We start from the raw sequence: 17,045 nt of genomic DNA, 5'->3' as shown, positions 1-17,045 counted from the left end.
TGCCAGGAAGTGACAGTGATTTGTAATTTATCTCTAATAAAAAAATCTCAAGTCGTCCAGTACTTATCAGCTGCTGTATGTCCTGCAGGAAGTGGTGTATTCTTTCCAGTCTGGAGAGAAGAGGTTTTCCATGGGGATTTGCTACTACACTGGACAGTTTCTGTCACAGACAGGGGTGGCAGCAGTGTGTCAGACTGGAAAGAATACACCACTTCCTGCAGGACATACAGCAGCTGATAAGTACTGGAATACTGTAGATTTTTTAATAGAGTACACCCTAAATGCTGATACTACTTAGACAAATATAATTGCACAGTTAAAAACTAAACTAAAAACATATGGGCACACAATCACACAATCACACATCTGTAGGGCCCTTGCAGGGTATAACCTTAGACTGGCAAACCAAAGTATAAAATACAAATAAAATAATGGCCATCCAAAAATAAAAAATCAAGAGCTCAGTTGTGTAGTCCAATATTTGCCACTATATTATAGGACTCCTATGTGTAACATACGTCATATATGTCTGTATGAACGCGTTGGACGGCAATAAAATGAGCCATAAATTTAGAAACAAAAAAAATTTCAAAAAATTGACAGAATTTCGGCCATTTGTACAAAGTTTTTTTTTTTTTTTTTTTTTTACAATTTATTTATCTATATTTTTTTTTGCCACAAAAACATGTTGAAAATTTTTGAAAGAAAACACAAGGATTGGAGCACAGCTAGAATAATACAGTGTTGTATTTGAGCCCCTGCACAGTCATCTGTGGCCTCTCATGCAGCACAGGTGAGTCTTTGCCAGACCTGATTGTATGCAGTTTCCCCACTAGAGGGCAGCAGGGAGTCGAGGGTGCAGGCTAGTATGTACTCTTGGCACACAGGAGTCAGTGTGCACTGACAGGCGGGGGAGCAGGCTGGACTTGCTTTTCTTCTCCCTCTGCTTTTTTTTTTACTGACTTTTCCTTTGCTATACTCTTATCCGCTGCTGCCTTCTCCTCCCTCTGTCTATGCCGCTCATCACCTGGACACTACTATATCCCTTCTACTTATGACACTGTTCACATTTCTGCAGTTTTGAGTCTTTCCAGGGTCTGAAGATGGGGGAAGCCCATGATTTATCCCGAGTCCCTACTGACATTATCCTGTGTGACACCTTCTCCCAGGTCCCTGAAGATGGCAATGCCCTGTCCCTGCTGCTGACCAGGACACAGCTGCTGATCCAGAGCCTGTCGGCTGCCTCCCCTGGGTCCTCACAGACATCCTTCCATCTATCTGACTGTATAAGCTGTCGTGCCTTCAGGGGTAAAGACCCCAGAGACATAGGGGGCTACTTCAAAGTCATATTCTACCCTCTTCGAGGGTTACTGGGTGCTGCCACGTACCGACAGCGACTGTCCAGGACGTTCCGGACGGAGGCTTCAAGGGACAGAGAGCAGAACCTAAACCTGGCAAGGATATGGGCACAGAAGATATGCCAGCTGTCTGATGAGCAAGGTAAGTCCTCCTCCTATAGGGTATATGCCAGGTATCTATGTCTACCCATCAGGGCGGCCGTAGGTAACCAGATTTACTAATTATCGAAGGAACATATGCGCCCATAGTGAGCGCCCAAGTGTCTCTGACAGTTACAGTAAAAAACTTAAAGAAAACGTTAAAAAAAAGGGCCTGAAAAACAGCTGTTTTTGTTGTTGTTTGTGTTGGAGCAGATTAAACTTTTTATTTGTAATTTTTTTTTTTTACTGCACTATTGTGCGGTACATAAAAAGTGCTGTCCTGGTTTTTTTTGCTGTTTGCGGTGTGACCACAGAAGACAGGTTTTGACTTTTTTTTTTAAATATTATTTTTTATAGTCGAGTTCACCTATCACCTCTACTATTTTTAAAGGATCTCCAAGGGATCACTGTCCTAAAACTTTATGACATACTTAATAATTTATTAGCTCACGCCTGTATACGACTAGGTTATACTGTAACTTGGACACAGGTTGCTGCAGTCACTGTACCCTAGCAGCCGGCGCACCAAACACACAGCCCGGGATAGTTTCTAGGTCCGCGGGATTGACAGCAAAGCGTTATGGACTGTGGCCATTAAAGGGTTAAAGGCTCAGAGGAGGTTTTTCCTGATCCTGTAGGTAGGGTTATCAGCGGTCGCCCTTATGGCCTTAGTGCAGATAGTGGAACCGCTTGGTAAAACTACTTGACTGCCATAGGAATAGTGAAGTTAAGGTCAGCTCCGAACATCCACATGGGGGCGTAGTATCAGCCACGAGCTGTGACTATAGTGTGGGAATAGATGTTTCCTCTGCCATCCTGTGCCTGGGGGTGTAGCAGAATAAGGGAAGGGGCTACATTATAATACAAAGACCATACATTTATATTATTATAAGTAGTAGTGGTGGTAGTATGATGTGAGAGGAGATGTTGCTGTTTAGTTGTTCCTCCTGGTTGCAGTGTTCAGTGCTTGGACTCTACGCCGCCATCATTGTGTTTGCTGTAATATTAATCAATGCTAAATTATCCCTGCTCCGCCGTCTGCGTCATAGGTTGTCACTCTGCCACATACACTTTGTATTTGCACAGCGGTGAATCAGTGACCTGCATCCAGATCATTGACCTGTGTACAGGTGACACACAGGAGGTGCAACCCACATCAGGTGGACGGCGCACAGACAGGTGTGACAGGTCCGAGCACATTCCACCCACAATGAACATTTCCACTAGACGGCTATAGGGCCCATACACACTGCTGAGCTGTACAGACTCCATGTACTGCTGTAAAGAGTCCATTGGACTACCCTAAAAACAATGCTACTTTACACACTGAAACAAACCTCTGTATAAAACCTGAGGCATATGGATGTGCAGGACATGGGAAGCCATATTACATTTCTGCATCCAGCGCTACAAAAACATGGCCACTTTTCCCCCTACTGTTGTCTCCAGTTTAGGTGCGGTTTGCAATTAAGCTCCATTTACTTCAATGGAACCCCACCCAATCCGGAGACAACAGTAGGGGGAAAGTGGCCATGTTTTTGTAGCGCTGGATAACCCCTTTAAATTGAGCCATACTATAGCCATATGCATAAACCCTCAGGAACATGAAACATGTTTCATGGGGCGAATTGTGCGTTTACACAGGCAGATTTATCTGACAGATTTTTGAAGTCAAAGCCAGGAATGGATTTGAAAAGAGGGGAAATCTCAGTCTTTCCTTTATGACCTGTTCTCTGTTTATAGTCTGTTCCTGGCTTTGGCTTCAAAAATCTGTCAGATAAATCTCTCTGTGTAAAGGCACCATAAAGAAGTTGGATGCAGCCCTAGGGTGTCTGGGAAAACATGGATACATCCAACTTCTTCAGCCACTGATCATTCATTGGAGCATAATTCCCACTGTATATTTCTATTGTATCTATTTTAATGAATAATTATGGATAAATATGTGGGTTTCTGGTTTTTGTAGGTTGTATACTGGGGTCTGTTTGGTGGTGAATGGCTCTGGGTACTGCTATTTAGAGGGCTCCGCTATGTGACTGACTGCACATGTTCTACTTTGGTCATTACTTTTAGTTAAAGGGGTTATCCAGCAAAAATCTTTTTCTTTCAAATCAACTGGTTCCAGAAAGTTATATAGATTTGTAATTTATTTCTATTTAAAAAAAAAAAAATCAAGTATTCCTGTACTTATCAGCTGCTGTATGTCCTGCATAAGTGGTGTATTCTTTCCAGTTCTCTCTGCTGCCACCACTGTCCAGAGCACCAGCAAATCTTCATAGAAAACCTCTCCTGCTCTGGACACAGGGGCAGACTGGAAAGAATACACCACTTCCTGCAGGACATACAGCAGCTGATAAGTATGGGAACACTTGAGATTTTTTTTTTTTTTTTTAATAGAAGTCATTTACAAATCTATATAACTTTCTGACAACAGTTGATTTGAAAGAAAATAGTTCCTTGCTGGAGTTTTTTTTTGTCCTATTTTTCCCACAGCAAAAACGTTGGGGGTGTAAACCCCTTCTTCCTGCTCTGCGCTACATAATGGCATCTGATAATGAAGCCATTGCGTTTCCGCGACACTTCTCCTTATTGTAGACTTTTTAATTAGTTTTCGGAATGAGTCCAGTTCTGTACCTTGAGAAACATTCACCTATTTGGCTATTTTGATCATGTCCCCATATCCTGAAGGCAAAAGCAGATTAAGGAGGCTAAGTATACAGGAAAAGGGACATAGCAGCACTGGATGCATTGTGACCACCGCCACCACCGCATACAAGAAGAGTGCAGTGGTCACTTCCCTGCCCCCATGGCTTGTAGTAGTGTGTATGCTGCAAAGCACCATGGTCCGGGATTGGTATTCATGCTGTATGTACATGGGCATGCTAATTACATCTGTGTGTAGAGATAATCTGAGTGGAAGTGCCCTGTAAGAGCTGATAGACAGGTCTTCTCAATGAGATTTGTAGAGACTGTGTTGTTCCTGTGAAGAAGCAAGCTGTGCGCAGCTGATAAGGGGAGGGACACTTTACAGAGCCCCAAACCAGGGCCGGCACTCGGGCGACAGAGCCTCAGCGGGCCCCCTATTTATCCACTATGCACTTACAGCTCAGTTGCCTTCCTCTTCCTCTCTGTCAGGCTGATCTCCACGCTGTAAGGTTGAGGACCTTCAGGTCATGTGATCAGGTCCTTCACCCTTTTCTCTCCTTATGAAGGTCTAGAATAGAGATGATCGAACATCGCAAAATCTTAGGTTCTATTGGACCCGAACCTTGTCGAACCGTCCGCATTTGATTCCCGATGCCTTCCCGGTCCGTGGGGAAGGAGGAGACAGCAGGGTACCGCCTGGAATTCCGGGATTCAGCCTAGGTAATAGGTACCTGGGCTGTCTCCTCCTTCCCCACGGGCCTGGAAGGCATCGGGAATCAAATGTGGAAGGTTCGACAAGGTTCGGGTTCTATAGAACCTAAGATTTTCCGATGTTCGATCATCTGTAGTCTCTAGAACACAGGGCCCCTCTCCCTCTCTGGGCCCCGACACTTGCCTTGCTGACACCGGCCTTGCCCCAAACCTTACCTCTAATGTTCACTGGTATCTGGATAGCGTATAGTAGGTCGCCCAGACTGAGAAAATTTTCTTTTTACAAATGATCAGCCATAGCATTAAAACCACCAGCCTAATATTGTATAATTCCACTAAATACTGCCAGAATAGCTCTAACCTATCAGAGTATGGTACTTTGATATCTGGCACCAGCAGACCCTTTAAAGGGGGGGGGAGTTGTTTTTTTTTTTTTTTTTAAACTGGCACCTGAATATTATACAGATTTGTAACTTACCTCTATTAAAAATGAAGTCTTCCAGTACTTATCAGCTGTTGTATGTCCTACAGGAAGTGGTGTATTCTCTCCAGTCTGACAGTGTTCTCTGCTGCCACCTCTGTCCATGTCAGGAACTGTCCAGAGCAGCAGCAAATCCTTATGAAAACCTCTACACTCTGGACAGTTCTTGATATGGACTGTGGTGGCAGTAGAGAGCACCATAATACAGCACTTGCTCTTGCAGGACATACAACAGCTGATAAGTACTTGAAGGCTTACATTTTTTTAAATAGAAGTAAGTGATAAATCTTTAAAACTTGAATTAAATAAATAATAAATAAATTAATTAATGAAATAGTTCAGTAGGTGTCATGGCGTCACATGGAGAAATGCCGGCCATAGACTTCAGCTTGTGATGACTTGGGAGATGGGAAAGGGGCATGGATATCTCATAGGACTTCTTTATTGCTGTCATCAGCTCTGTGTTTTCTAGTTCTTTGCTTGGATTATTAGACAAACAGCGAGTGCCATAGCATTTACCATAAACCTCCACTTTGGCAACCATCTCATGGCAATAACCTTATAATCTAGGAGCCAAACTAGAAAAAAAATTGGGTATTAAAAAAAAATAAATAATAAAAACCAATTTTTTAGAGGAAGTCTTCAATCTTGTAGAACATCTTCCCAGTATTCCCTCCATAATATAAGCAAGAAGGTCTAGTAATTCAGATTTTTCTTATAAAGTGAACCCAGGGATTTAGGCTGTGTAAGGGTTATACGGAAAATCTTTAAGGGATTATCCAAGATTAGAAAAAACACAGCTACTTTTTTTGCAAAAAAAACAGCGCCACCCCTGTTCCCCAGGTTGTAAGCGGTATTGCAATTCAGCTCCATTCACCTAAATGGAACTGGGCTGCAAAACCCACACCCAAACTGAGGACAAGAGTGGTGCTGTTTCTAAAAGAAAGTGGCCATGTATTTATAAGACTGGATATCCCCTAATAAGGGGGTTTATAACATAGTGACTAGAGATAAGCGAACCTCGAGCATGCTCGAGTCCATCCGAACCCGAACCCTGCTGAACTTGGATAAAGCTCTAAGGTTGTCTGGAAAACATGGATACAGCCAATGACTATATCCATGTTTTCCACATAGCCTTAGGGCTTTATCCAACTTCAGCAGCCACCGCTAACCAAATGCCGAAAGTTCGGGTTCGGATGGACTCCAGCATGCTCCAGGTTCACTCATCTCTAATAGTGACACATGATAATGCTGTATACGTAATAACTGATCGTTTGTCTGTTTTACACGCAGGTCCTCCGCACCTTTCTCCCGCTACAACCCGCTTCCTGGTGCTGCTGAATCCCCATGGAGGAACTGGAAAAGCATTCACTCTCTTTGAGACCCATGTGATGCCCTTGTTAACAGAGGCCAATGCCCACTTTACCCTGCTGGTGACAGGTGAGGTGCTGACAGGGCCGTGCGGGGTGATTCACAGGGTAGATCAGTGTATTTTTGGACCTTGAGGTGGGTCTCTGTTACGCTTTGCGTATGAGATTGGTTGCAGTGACCAGGTACTGGATGTTTCTACAGACCCTGACATTCAGGTCATCAGTAACGATGACTAACATGATATTTCCATCACCAAATGAATGAAGCATCCAAGGCTGTTATCATGGCATCTGTCCTGTCAGCATGTGCTAACTACAAGCGAAAAGTCTGTCCTTTTATTTTTTTTAAAGGGGTAGTTCACAAAATAAATCTTTTAAATCAACTGGTGCTAGAGATTTGGAATTTAATTCTATTAAAAAAAATCTCAAGTACTTATAAGCTGCTGTATGTCCTGCAGGAAGTGGTATATTCTTTCCAGTCCAGTTTTTATTAGTTTTTTTTTAAATAACAAATTACAAAAGAGAAAGTCTATAAGCACTGATTTTAGTGCCAACAGTTAACATGTTTAGAGTGCTCTTTCATTTACTTTGTCAGTGCCTTGTAGTGAAACAGTATTGGGACCTATGTATTAATATCATTAGCAGAGGTTTTCTATGGGGATTTGCTACTGCTCTGGACAGTTCCTGACATGGACAGAGGTGGCAGCAGAGAACACTGTGGCAGACTGGAAAGAATACACCGCTTCCTGCAGGACATACAGCAGCTGATAAGTAGTGGAAAACTTGAGACTTTTTAATAGAAGCAAATCACAAATCTCTGGCACCAGTTGATTTGAAAGAGGAAAAAAAATGGGATGAAAAACCCCTTTAACATCAAAGTAGTACTGTAATTTTGAGGATTTTTCTTTTTTTTTTTTTTTACAACTAGAACAAGTACAGATTAATGGAACAACCACTGTGATCTGCACGGCCCGGTGATTATCATGCTTATAAATTATAGCAAGCACAGACATTCCCTCAGGTGTATCGCCTACGAAAAGTTTCAGCTGCACTAAAAGTCAGATAACAACATGAATATTTTTACAAATCTTTATTAGACTCATTACACACACAGAATCAACAGACAAAAACATAAAATAAAAAAAGGGCATTGAGGTGAATGGCGCTAGCGGGTACTGGCACGCCTGTTGGGGAAGAAAAAAAAAAAGTTCAAAGGCAAAGTTGAAGTTGAGCAATATGTGCAGCGTTCACCTGGCAGATACAACCAGGGGTCAGGTGTAAAGTGACAGCACTGATATGCATGTATTCATGCTGCCAGTTTCCCATTGCCGATCACACTTTAAAAAAGGTCTAATGAGGGGTGTCAATAAATATTGGGGTCCAGTGTCTATATTTAGGGATCTGGTTGAGGTCTGTGGTTTTATCTGGAGTGGTGGATTGAATTTGGCATTTAAAATACCTTAAAGGGGTTATTCCAGCATTAGAAAGACTGAGATTTCTCTCCTTTTCAAATCCATTCCTGGCTTTGGCTTCAATAATCCATCTGTGTAAACCCATTATAAAAGGCTGTTTTGTTAATTTTGTTAATGCCCCTTAAAATCCACAGAGAGACCCAATCAAGCGCGTGAACTGGTGCGGGAGCAGGATCTGTCGGCCTGGGATGTCATAGTGGTGATGTCAGGGGACGGATTGGTCTTTGAGGTATTTAGTCAAAGCCGAATTTCTCAGATAGAAGTTTTATCTCTGATCCGTACGTCTAATTGGTTGTTTTGGTTGCAGGTGATTAATGGGTTAATGGAGCGACCAGACTGGGTAAGGGCCATTAAAAAACCTCTCTGTGTCCTGCCAGGTGGTTCAGGGAATGCACTGGCCGCATCTATCAATCATTATTCGGGGTAAGAGACTGGAGCCAATTTGTTTGTACATGATCGAGAGAAATAAGAAGGTCTCGTCATCTGAAACTTCTATCAGATAGAGCTGGAAGCATTATGGGGTGCCCACTGAATAAATGGGCCACTATTGTCAGATTGGTAATGATGAGGTTGTGTTTCCACATTTGTGCTTGGAGTATGTGAAGGGAACACGACTAAATCCCCCTCCCCTTCACCAGTAGTCGCACATTGTTGCTGATATTGGGGAAGAAAGGGAACGTGGTATCGGCCATGTTCTGAATGCAAATGTGGTAATACAACCTAAGGCTATGTTCACACAACGTATATTTTCGTAAAACCATTATTACGAGAATATACGTTACCTTGCCTCCTATGGGATCCTGACAGGAGCGTATACATAGTATACCCATGTACTGTTGCAAACAGTACATGGGGCGCTTATCTAGCAACAGGATCCTCTGCCAGAATGGGCCATTGGAGAATCTCTGTGCTTTCACAAAGATTTATCAGTCTCTGTAAAGTGGATAAGCTGGTGACATATAAGTAAGCAGCCGCACGGCTGTGTCAGTACAGTGCTGTGAAGATTCAAACACTTTCCCCGCTCCCAGCGTAATACTGATACATCATGCCGGGCGGGGAGACTCCACTACGGGGCTTCCACATCTGTAGCGTCCGTAGAATACAGAAAATACGAATAAGCCTTTAGTCACATGAGAAAAGACATTTGCCGAAACACGTCCTGCATGAAGTGTATGTATTATGGCCATGTGAACTTTTGAATAAAAAGCTACGGATTCTACTGCAGTGGTGAGTGCCGGGACTTTTTTTTTTTTTTTTTTTTTTACTGAATTTATGTGCATGCATCCCTACCACACACATCACCAGTACCACAAGTGGGGCTATTCTTGTGAGAGTAGATGACCAGCACAGATATTTGATCTCTGGATGTACAATGCCTCCAGAAAGTCTTCAATCTTTTCATATTTCAAAAAATTTTTTTTGCAGGATTTACATTTTTTTCTTTTCAATAAATTAGCAAAGACAAGAATATACCGACCCCTTTATCGGTTTGAGGCACCTTTAGAAGCTCTTGCAGACTCCAGTCGTCTTGGGTATGATGCCACAAAATTTGCACATCTGGATTTGGGGATTTAATTCTTTAATTCTTCTCTGTAAATCATCTCCGGCTCTGTCAGATTGAATGGGGATGAGAGATGTTTCACTTGGTCCATGTGAGGTCTCTGGCTGGGCCACTCATGGACAGTTAGTGTTCGCTCTAAGCCGCTACTGTGTTGTCTTGGCTGTGTGCTTTGGGTCATTGTCTTGTCGGCCCAGTTTGAGGTCCAGAGCGCACTTGATCACCATGCTTCACGATAGAGAGTCTTGTATTTGCTTTTTTTGTCATTTTATGTGTCTTCTTCTGAGGTCTCTTTTTGGCTACTCTGCCATAAACCCAGTGGGAAGTGGTGAAATGCTCCAGTGAGACTTGGCCTTCTGGAAGTTTCCTCCATTTGCACATAGGATCTTTACAGTTTAGGCAATTTTGGTCACCCCTTTTACCGAGGCTATAGTTCTACTTTTTCAAACTTCCACATTGGCGTATCTGTACTGGTGTAGATTTATGCCGTAATAATAATATACACCTGCTCTCAGGCCTAAATTATGGTAAATCAGGTGCAGACGGATGCCATGCTCCCTGTCTGCCTATCAGTGGGCAGGGCGTACATCAGCAAAAAGTCCCAGATTCTTGTGTAAAGAAGTTTTGCTGACTCACGCTGAGCTCTGAGATGATAACTCTCTTCCCCATTGTGTATGTTACGGGGTGTCTAATCTACTCTATATGGATAGAAGTCTTAGGCCCCCATCCCTTAAATACAGATGTTTTGTTCAGTCTCTTTGCCCCAGGTATATAAACTCCAGCCCCCACTGGTCCCTTACAATAGGTCATTCTAACAATACCTCCTTCATTGTATTTCGATACTGATGATACTTGTAAAGCCCTCATGGATATCTAGGACAATGGGGCCGAATGCAGCAGCAGGAGGATAAACCTCCCCTAAAAGTAATCTGACTCCCCAGGGACGTATACAGGTGGCCGATAACAGATGGGACAGCAAGTCCTCACTGTATAGCAGTTTATGAACTCCTGACCTTACCCCTATGCTGATCCTGGCTGGAAAAAGACACATGGGAGGTCATTATACATATATAATAACATATCACGACCGGGGGCTCAACCTACTTATGAACATTTTGTGAAATCATGGAGATACGGTCAAAAAGAAGCAGAACAGATAGTCTAGCAGAGAGAGCAGCAATGGTGATGGGCACCAACCCCCACCCTCATTATCAGAATATACAGTCCCTGGGGGGATGGGACCCTGCTCTGTATAGTGCTGTGCAGCAATTTTTAAAAGTGAAGTCTGGTGGATTACAAAAGCCGTCAGCAGGCAGGGGGTATTAATTACAAGTATGTACTTACCTCTCCCAGTGCCCTGTATAGTGCTGTGCAGCCTCGGGCACCCCACTGGAAGGCATTTTTCCCTGAGTTGTTTTGGCGTCACGACTGTGGGTTGGGGTGGAGGGCTGCCTGTCCTTGCCGCTCAGCCAATCAGTGACTGGAGCCGTGTCCAGCCCGTCACTGACTTGCTGAGCGGCCAGTCCATCAGCTGGATTGTGATGTGTCAGTGCCGGGGACCCTGTGGCCAGTCCTGCCACTCACCGCAGGCACGGGGAGAGGTAAGTTAGTACTTGTAATCAATTTACCCCTGTCGGCTGCAGGATTTTATAATCCACTGGACTTTTCCTTTAATGGGATCAGGTGATGTTTGGCGCTAATGGTCCGTTTACAGGAAGCGATAATTCGCCCAATCGATCGTTTAACGATTTTGAAGCAACGATTTGGTTTTTATAACGATCAGTGTTTAGACGAATGAAACGTTAGAGAATTCGTAAGAAAAATCGTTATTGCCCATAATGCCCATCTTTCACATAGAGTGAATCTTTGAAAGACTGTTTACACGAAGCGATCTGCGAATTTTTAGCAAACGACGATTTGAGAACATGTTGAAAGATTAAAATGAACGATTTCTCGCTCGTCGCTTTGTTTACACGGAACGATTAATGCTCAAATGCGATCGCTATTGCGAAAATTAATCGTTCTGTGTAAACACGGCATTAGCCTTCCCCATTCCTTGTATTGTCCAGACCAAATGGCTTCTCAGGTGTTCAGAAGAACTTGGCACCCTGGAGGCCCAGCTTTGCGGTAAGTCTGGGAAGTATAGGTGCTGTTCGGCAAATAGTGAATTACTGCATGCAGGAAGATGGGCGTCGTAGTAGGCGTAACACAATACTTTTAATCAAAGGATTATGTGTTTTGAGAGGAAACAAAAGTATTGTGTTACGCCTACTATGACTTCCATCTTCCTTGATGCGGTAATTCACTATTTGCCAAACATCGCCTATACCTGTAGACTTCCTGCACAACTGGGCCTCCTTTCTTTTTAGTATATCTCTGGTGTTCAGTAATACAAGAGAACAGTATCTTGTGTTGGCTATACATTATATATAATTCTATTTATTAGACCTGGTAATTCTACATATACAAGTGTTCATTTTCCTTTCCTTTTATTTTGCAGACACCAACAGGTAACGGGAACCAAACTTCTCAACAACTGTGCTTTCATATTGTGTAAGGGCCATCCTGTTCCACTGGACATAGTGTCTCTGACCACCGCCTCCCAGCAGAGGATCTTCTCCTTCCTTAGCTTGGCGTGGGGCTTTATTTCAGATGTTGACATAGAAAGCGAGAAGTACAGGTTTATGGGCTACGCACGTTTTTCGGTCGGCACCTTTGTTCGCCTGACTGCGCTGCGAACCTACAGAGGACGGCTTTCATACCTCCCAGCAGAGAAGGAAACTAGCCCGGACATTGATCACTCTACTAACTCTGTGAATAGTCCCTCAACAGACAGTATGGAGTCACCAGTTTTGGAAGACTCATTATTGGTACCATTGGACCAGTCTGTTCCAAGTCACTGGCACACAGTGGAAGACCAATTTGTTCTCGTCCTTGCTCTCTACCAGTCTCATCTAGGGGCTGAACACTTTACAGCACCTATGGTCATAGGTCCCGGAGAAGGTAATATTCACTTGTTCTATGCCACCTCCAGAATCTCACGGACAACTCTTATTAAGCTATTTATGGCAATGGAGAAAGGAACTCATCTAGACCAGGAGATACCACATCTGACTCATGTTCCGGTGGTGGCATTTAGGATCGAACCATCTGAAAGTACCGGCATAATGACAGTGGATGGGGAGGTCATAGACTGCAGTCCAATACAAGGGCAAATTCACCGGGGTTTGGGGCGTGTAGTATCATTAGGCACATAATATGCCGATACACCAACTAGCATACAAAGGGTAACCAACAACAGATGGGCTGTACAACCATAAGAACAGAAGCTTCTGTAGAAACAGTGAGACAACAAATGGGAATGGATTCTTAAACTCCCATTGCCACCCACAGCCCCAGGTAATTATAGTGAGACCCAGTTAAGATTTTGTTCCAAAACTTAAAATAGCTGCGAGTAGGTTTTAATTTCTACTTTGAAGAGACGAATTAGAAAGGGCCCTATCTAGTCTACTTGAAGTCTCTTAAAGGAAAACACCTCGAAAAAGCACAGCAAATGAAGAAAAAAAAATTATAATTTTTACATTATACAAACTTAAAGGAAAACTAACAGCAGGTTGTTACGTACAAACTTGCTGCTATGTGCCTGTAGGGCAGAGGGAGCCAGGAAACGTCCCCAGTGCACCAAAAGAGCTCATTTACATATTTCCTTTGGCTTTAAAATTAGAAAGAACGCGAAAGATAGTATCATCGCTGAATTCTGCTTCTCTTCGAGGTACATGTATGTATAAACCTGCTGACAGTTTCCATTTAAAGGGATTATGTAGCAAAAATATCTTTTTTTTTTTTTTCAAATCAACTGGTTTCAGAAATGTATATAAAATTGTAATTTACTTCTATTTAAAAATATCAAGTCTTCCCAGATTTATCAGCTGCTGTATGGCCTGCAGGAAGTGGTGTTTTCTTTCCAGTATGACACAGTTCTCTCTGCTGCCACCTCTGTCCATGTCAGAAACTGTCCAGAGCAGTAGCAAATCCCCATAGTAAACCTGTACTGTTTTGGACAGTTCCTGTCTCAGACAGAGATGGCAGCAGAGAGCACTGTGTCAGACTGAAAAGAAAACACCCCTTCCTGCAGGACATACAGCAGCTGATAAGTAATGGAACATTGGAAACTTTTAAATAAAAGTAAAATACAAATCTATAAAACTTTATGAAAGCGTCTGATTTGAAAGAAATAGTTTTTTACTGGACAACCCCTTAAAGCAGCTACCATAGTATTGAAAAGAACCTGCAATAGTAAATCTGCACCAGTGGGTAAAAGTGGAGACCGTGCTTAAAGGAACCAACCAGACATGCATCCAAACATGAGTGGAATTCATTACTAGCTAAAGAAAACTCCACCTTCCCTTTGTATTAGTTCTCAGTAATCCCCTCACAACCATTTGGATTTCAGGGTCTTGTCGTAGATGGTCCAGAACAGGAGGGAATATTATCTGGGGTAAACCACAAAATGCAGCAGCCAATCGCTGGACATATTTGCTGGCAAACCCGTGCACCAATGGGCCGCTGCATGTTGGCAATGGTGTTTTTTTGTGTGTGTGTGGGTGGGGGGGTTGCTGGGAAACTAGGTTTTCTTTTTTTGACAACAAATATACAGTACTCACATAGACCATTTCAACATAAGTATGCACAGTCCTTGCTTCTATAGTTATCTTATAGTGATTGGCTACATGCAGGGGCGTAGCTAGGGTTCACTGGGCCCCATAGCAAAAAATTTTAAGGGGCCCCCCTCCCCTACGCACAACACAAAGCACTGCGTGTATATACACTGCAGTACATAAGGAGTTAAGCAGAAGGACACTCCCTCTTACCTTCTCCCCCAGGCCCCCTCCTGCACGGGCCCCATAGCAACTGCCTACCCTGCCTCTATGGTAGCTACGCCACTGGCTACATGTTAATGTTTTTAATGATTCTCTGAATGGAATAAAATTCTGTAGATTATTACGGCAAACTGTTCTTATGGAATTCAGTATAGAACTCATATACTAGGGTTGTTTTATTATTTAAAGGGGTACTACAGAGACAAACAAATTGTGTTATAATAAAGTTATATTCATTTGTAACATTTGTAACACACACCCACACACTTTTGTAGATACACATGCACTTTCGTTTAGTGGCATCACTGCCCCCTCTGCTGCCACCACTGTTTGTGTTGGGAACTGCAGGACTCTAAGGGCCCTATTACACGGGACGATCATCGTATGAAAAAATCGTTAAATCATTCAATTTTAAACTATAATCGTTCTGTGTAATTGAGGGCAACAATCGAAAAATCGCTTGTATATCGTTGATCGTTAATTTAGATCTGAACCTAAAATTATCGTTAATAGTTTGCTGTAATTCCACGTTCGTTCGCTCAAGTTCCGTGTTTTTTTTCACTAATCGTTCAGTGTGATTGCACATTGTTCAATGTTTTTCTGGGATCAGAAGGAATAAACGATCATAATAACGATCGTATCTAACGATTATCGTTCTGTGTAATCTGGTGAACGATTTCAGGTTAACGATAAACAATCTCGTTTGCGATCGTTTATCGTTAAAAATTGCTCCGTGTAATAGGACTCTAAGCCCTGCAGCTCCCGATCTCTTGCTCTGTTCTAGCTTCTTCTTCTCCCCATCTATTGTATATAAGAATATACAGTACATGTGCAGCATACCAGTGCTGTTGGACTTTCTCTTTTCTACAGCAGAGGGGGCCATGTCACTCCTTACTGCTGCCACTAAAGGGAAGTACATATGTATATAAAAATATCACTTTGTTAAAGCAATGTTAGAGCAAAAACAGGACCCCTTAAAGGAGAACTATCCGAAGGTTAGACAAAACTAACCCGCTTATATGCCCCTACTGCACAGCAGGGCTGTGGATTTAGAGCTAGTTTTGGCTGGAGTCAGAAAAAAATGTCTCCACCTTTAAAAAAAAAAAAAAAATCTTTCAAAATTTTATATTTGAGTTTTCATAGGAATTTTATGAATGCTACTCCATATATTTTATGTTCTATCAATCTTAAGGACCTTTTCTCCATATATCAGTAATAAAGCACTGGTCCTATTAGATAAGGGCGGTCAGGGAAAGTTGTCGGTCACTTTTTGGCAGTTTGTTTCTGAGTTGGAAGAGTCCATTGTGTGGGGGAAGATCTGTGCTGTTCTCTTCCTAGAAGCTGGAGGATTGTATATGAGCAGCAATGTAATATAAAGATATCCTGTGTAATACAGAGGAGAAGTATCCAGCAGTAAATATGGCATTTTCTCTCTGAGAGACTTGTTTTTCTTTAGTGTGCTATGACTGCAGCAGGCTGTGTGTGTGTGCGCTATGACTGCAGCAGGCTGTGTATGCGTATGCTATGGCTGCAGCAGGCTTTGTGTGTGTGTATGCGTTATGGCTGCAGCAGGCTTTGTGTGTGTGTGCACATATGCTATAACTGCAGTAGGCTGTGTGTGTGCATACGCGTGTGCTATGGCTGCAGCAGGCTGTGTGTGTGTGTGTGTGTGCGCGCTCTATGACTGCAGCAGGCTTTGTGTGTGTATGCGTTATGGCTGCAGCAGGCTTTGTGAGTGCGCATGTGCTATATCTGCAGTAGGCTGTGTGTGCGCATACGTGTGTGCTATGGCTGCAGCAGGCTGTGTGTGTTTGTGCTATGGCTGCAGCAGGCTATGAGTGTGCGTGAGCTATGGCTGCTACAGAAATTAAGGGGGTATTCTGGGCAACAGTGAAAAATCCAGGGGGGGATAGGTGGTGGGGATCATAAGTCCTATTTACCCGTTTTCATTCCCCCCCCCGCAGTGCATCATTACCGCTCATGATTCCTTACCGGGCTGTCTATCCTGTGATATCACGGACCCACTCAGAAGTGCCAGCTCAGCCAATCAGTGAATAAGGGTCAGGATACAGCTGCAGTCACTGGCTAAGTGGGTAGTTGCTGTGGGGCTGCTAATATTCAGAAGCGCGGATGCTGCTACAAAGCTTATAAATCTGGGCCTGTGTCTGACCCCTCTATATCACTAGTATCTGGCATTGTTAGCACTATGTCTGTTGAATATTTTATAAGAAACATAGATTGTCAACAGGAAAAGACCACCTGCTCCATCTAGTCTACTTGTGAGTTGTTCAGGACATGGAGGCCGGAGACTGGCTGCATCCACTAGACGCACGTCTCTGTATTTGCAATAGTTGCTACAGCAATGCCATAAACCAGCTTGGGTGTTGTACTATAGATGAGTGATACTTGGTAACAATTAGCCGAAACT

The 17,045-nt window shown here is 43.0% G+C and overlaps 1 protein-coding gene across 1 annotated transcript; it reads left to right on the top strand.

Annotated features, from left to right (window-relative positions):
* The first annotated feature begins 906 nt into the window (after positions 1-906).
* On the top strand, positions 907-16,021 carry SPHK1 (sphingosine kinase 1). Its single transcript, XM_069952513.1, has 5 exons — positions 907-1,500; positions 6,631-6,777; positions 8,314-8,408; positions 8,487-8,602; positions 12,238-16,021. Exons 1-5 carry the CDS (start codon positions 1,104-1,106, stop codon positions 12,992-12,994), a joined length of 1,512 nt encoding a protein of 503 aa, XP_069808614.1. The 5' UTR covers positions 907-1,103; the 3' UTR covers positions 12,995-16,021.
* Positions 16,022-17,045: the final 1,024 nt, after the last annotated feature.

This window comes from Dendropsophus ebraccatus, chromosome 14 (genome assembly GCF_027789765.1).
Source record: "Dendropsophus ebraccatus isolate aDenEbr1 chromosome 14, aDenEbr1.pat, whole genome shotgun sequence".
NCBI lineage: Eukaryota > Metazoa > Chordata > Amphibia > Anura > Hylidae > Dendropsophus > Dendropsophus ebraccatus.
The sequence above is the reverse complement of the archived record's forward strand: the minus strand, read 5'-3'. Positions and strand labels throughout refer to the sequence as shown.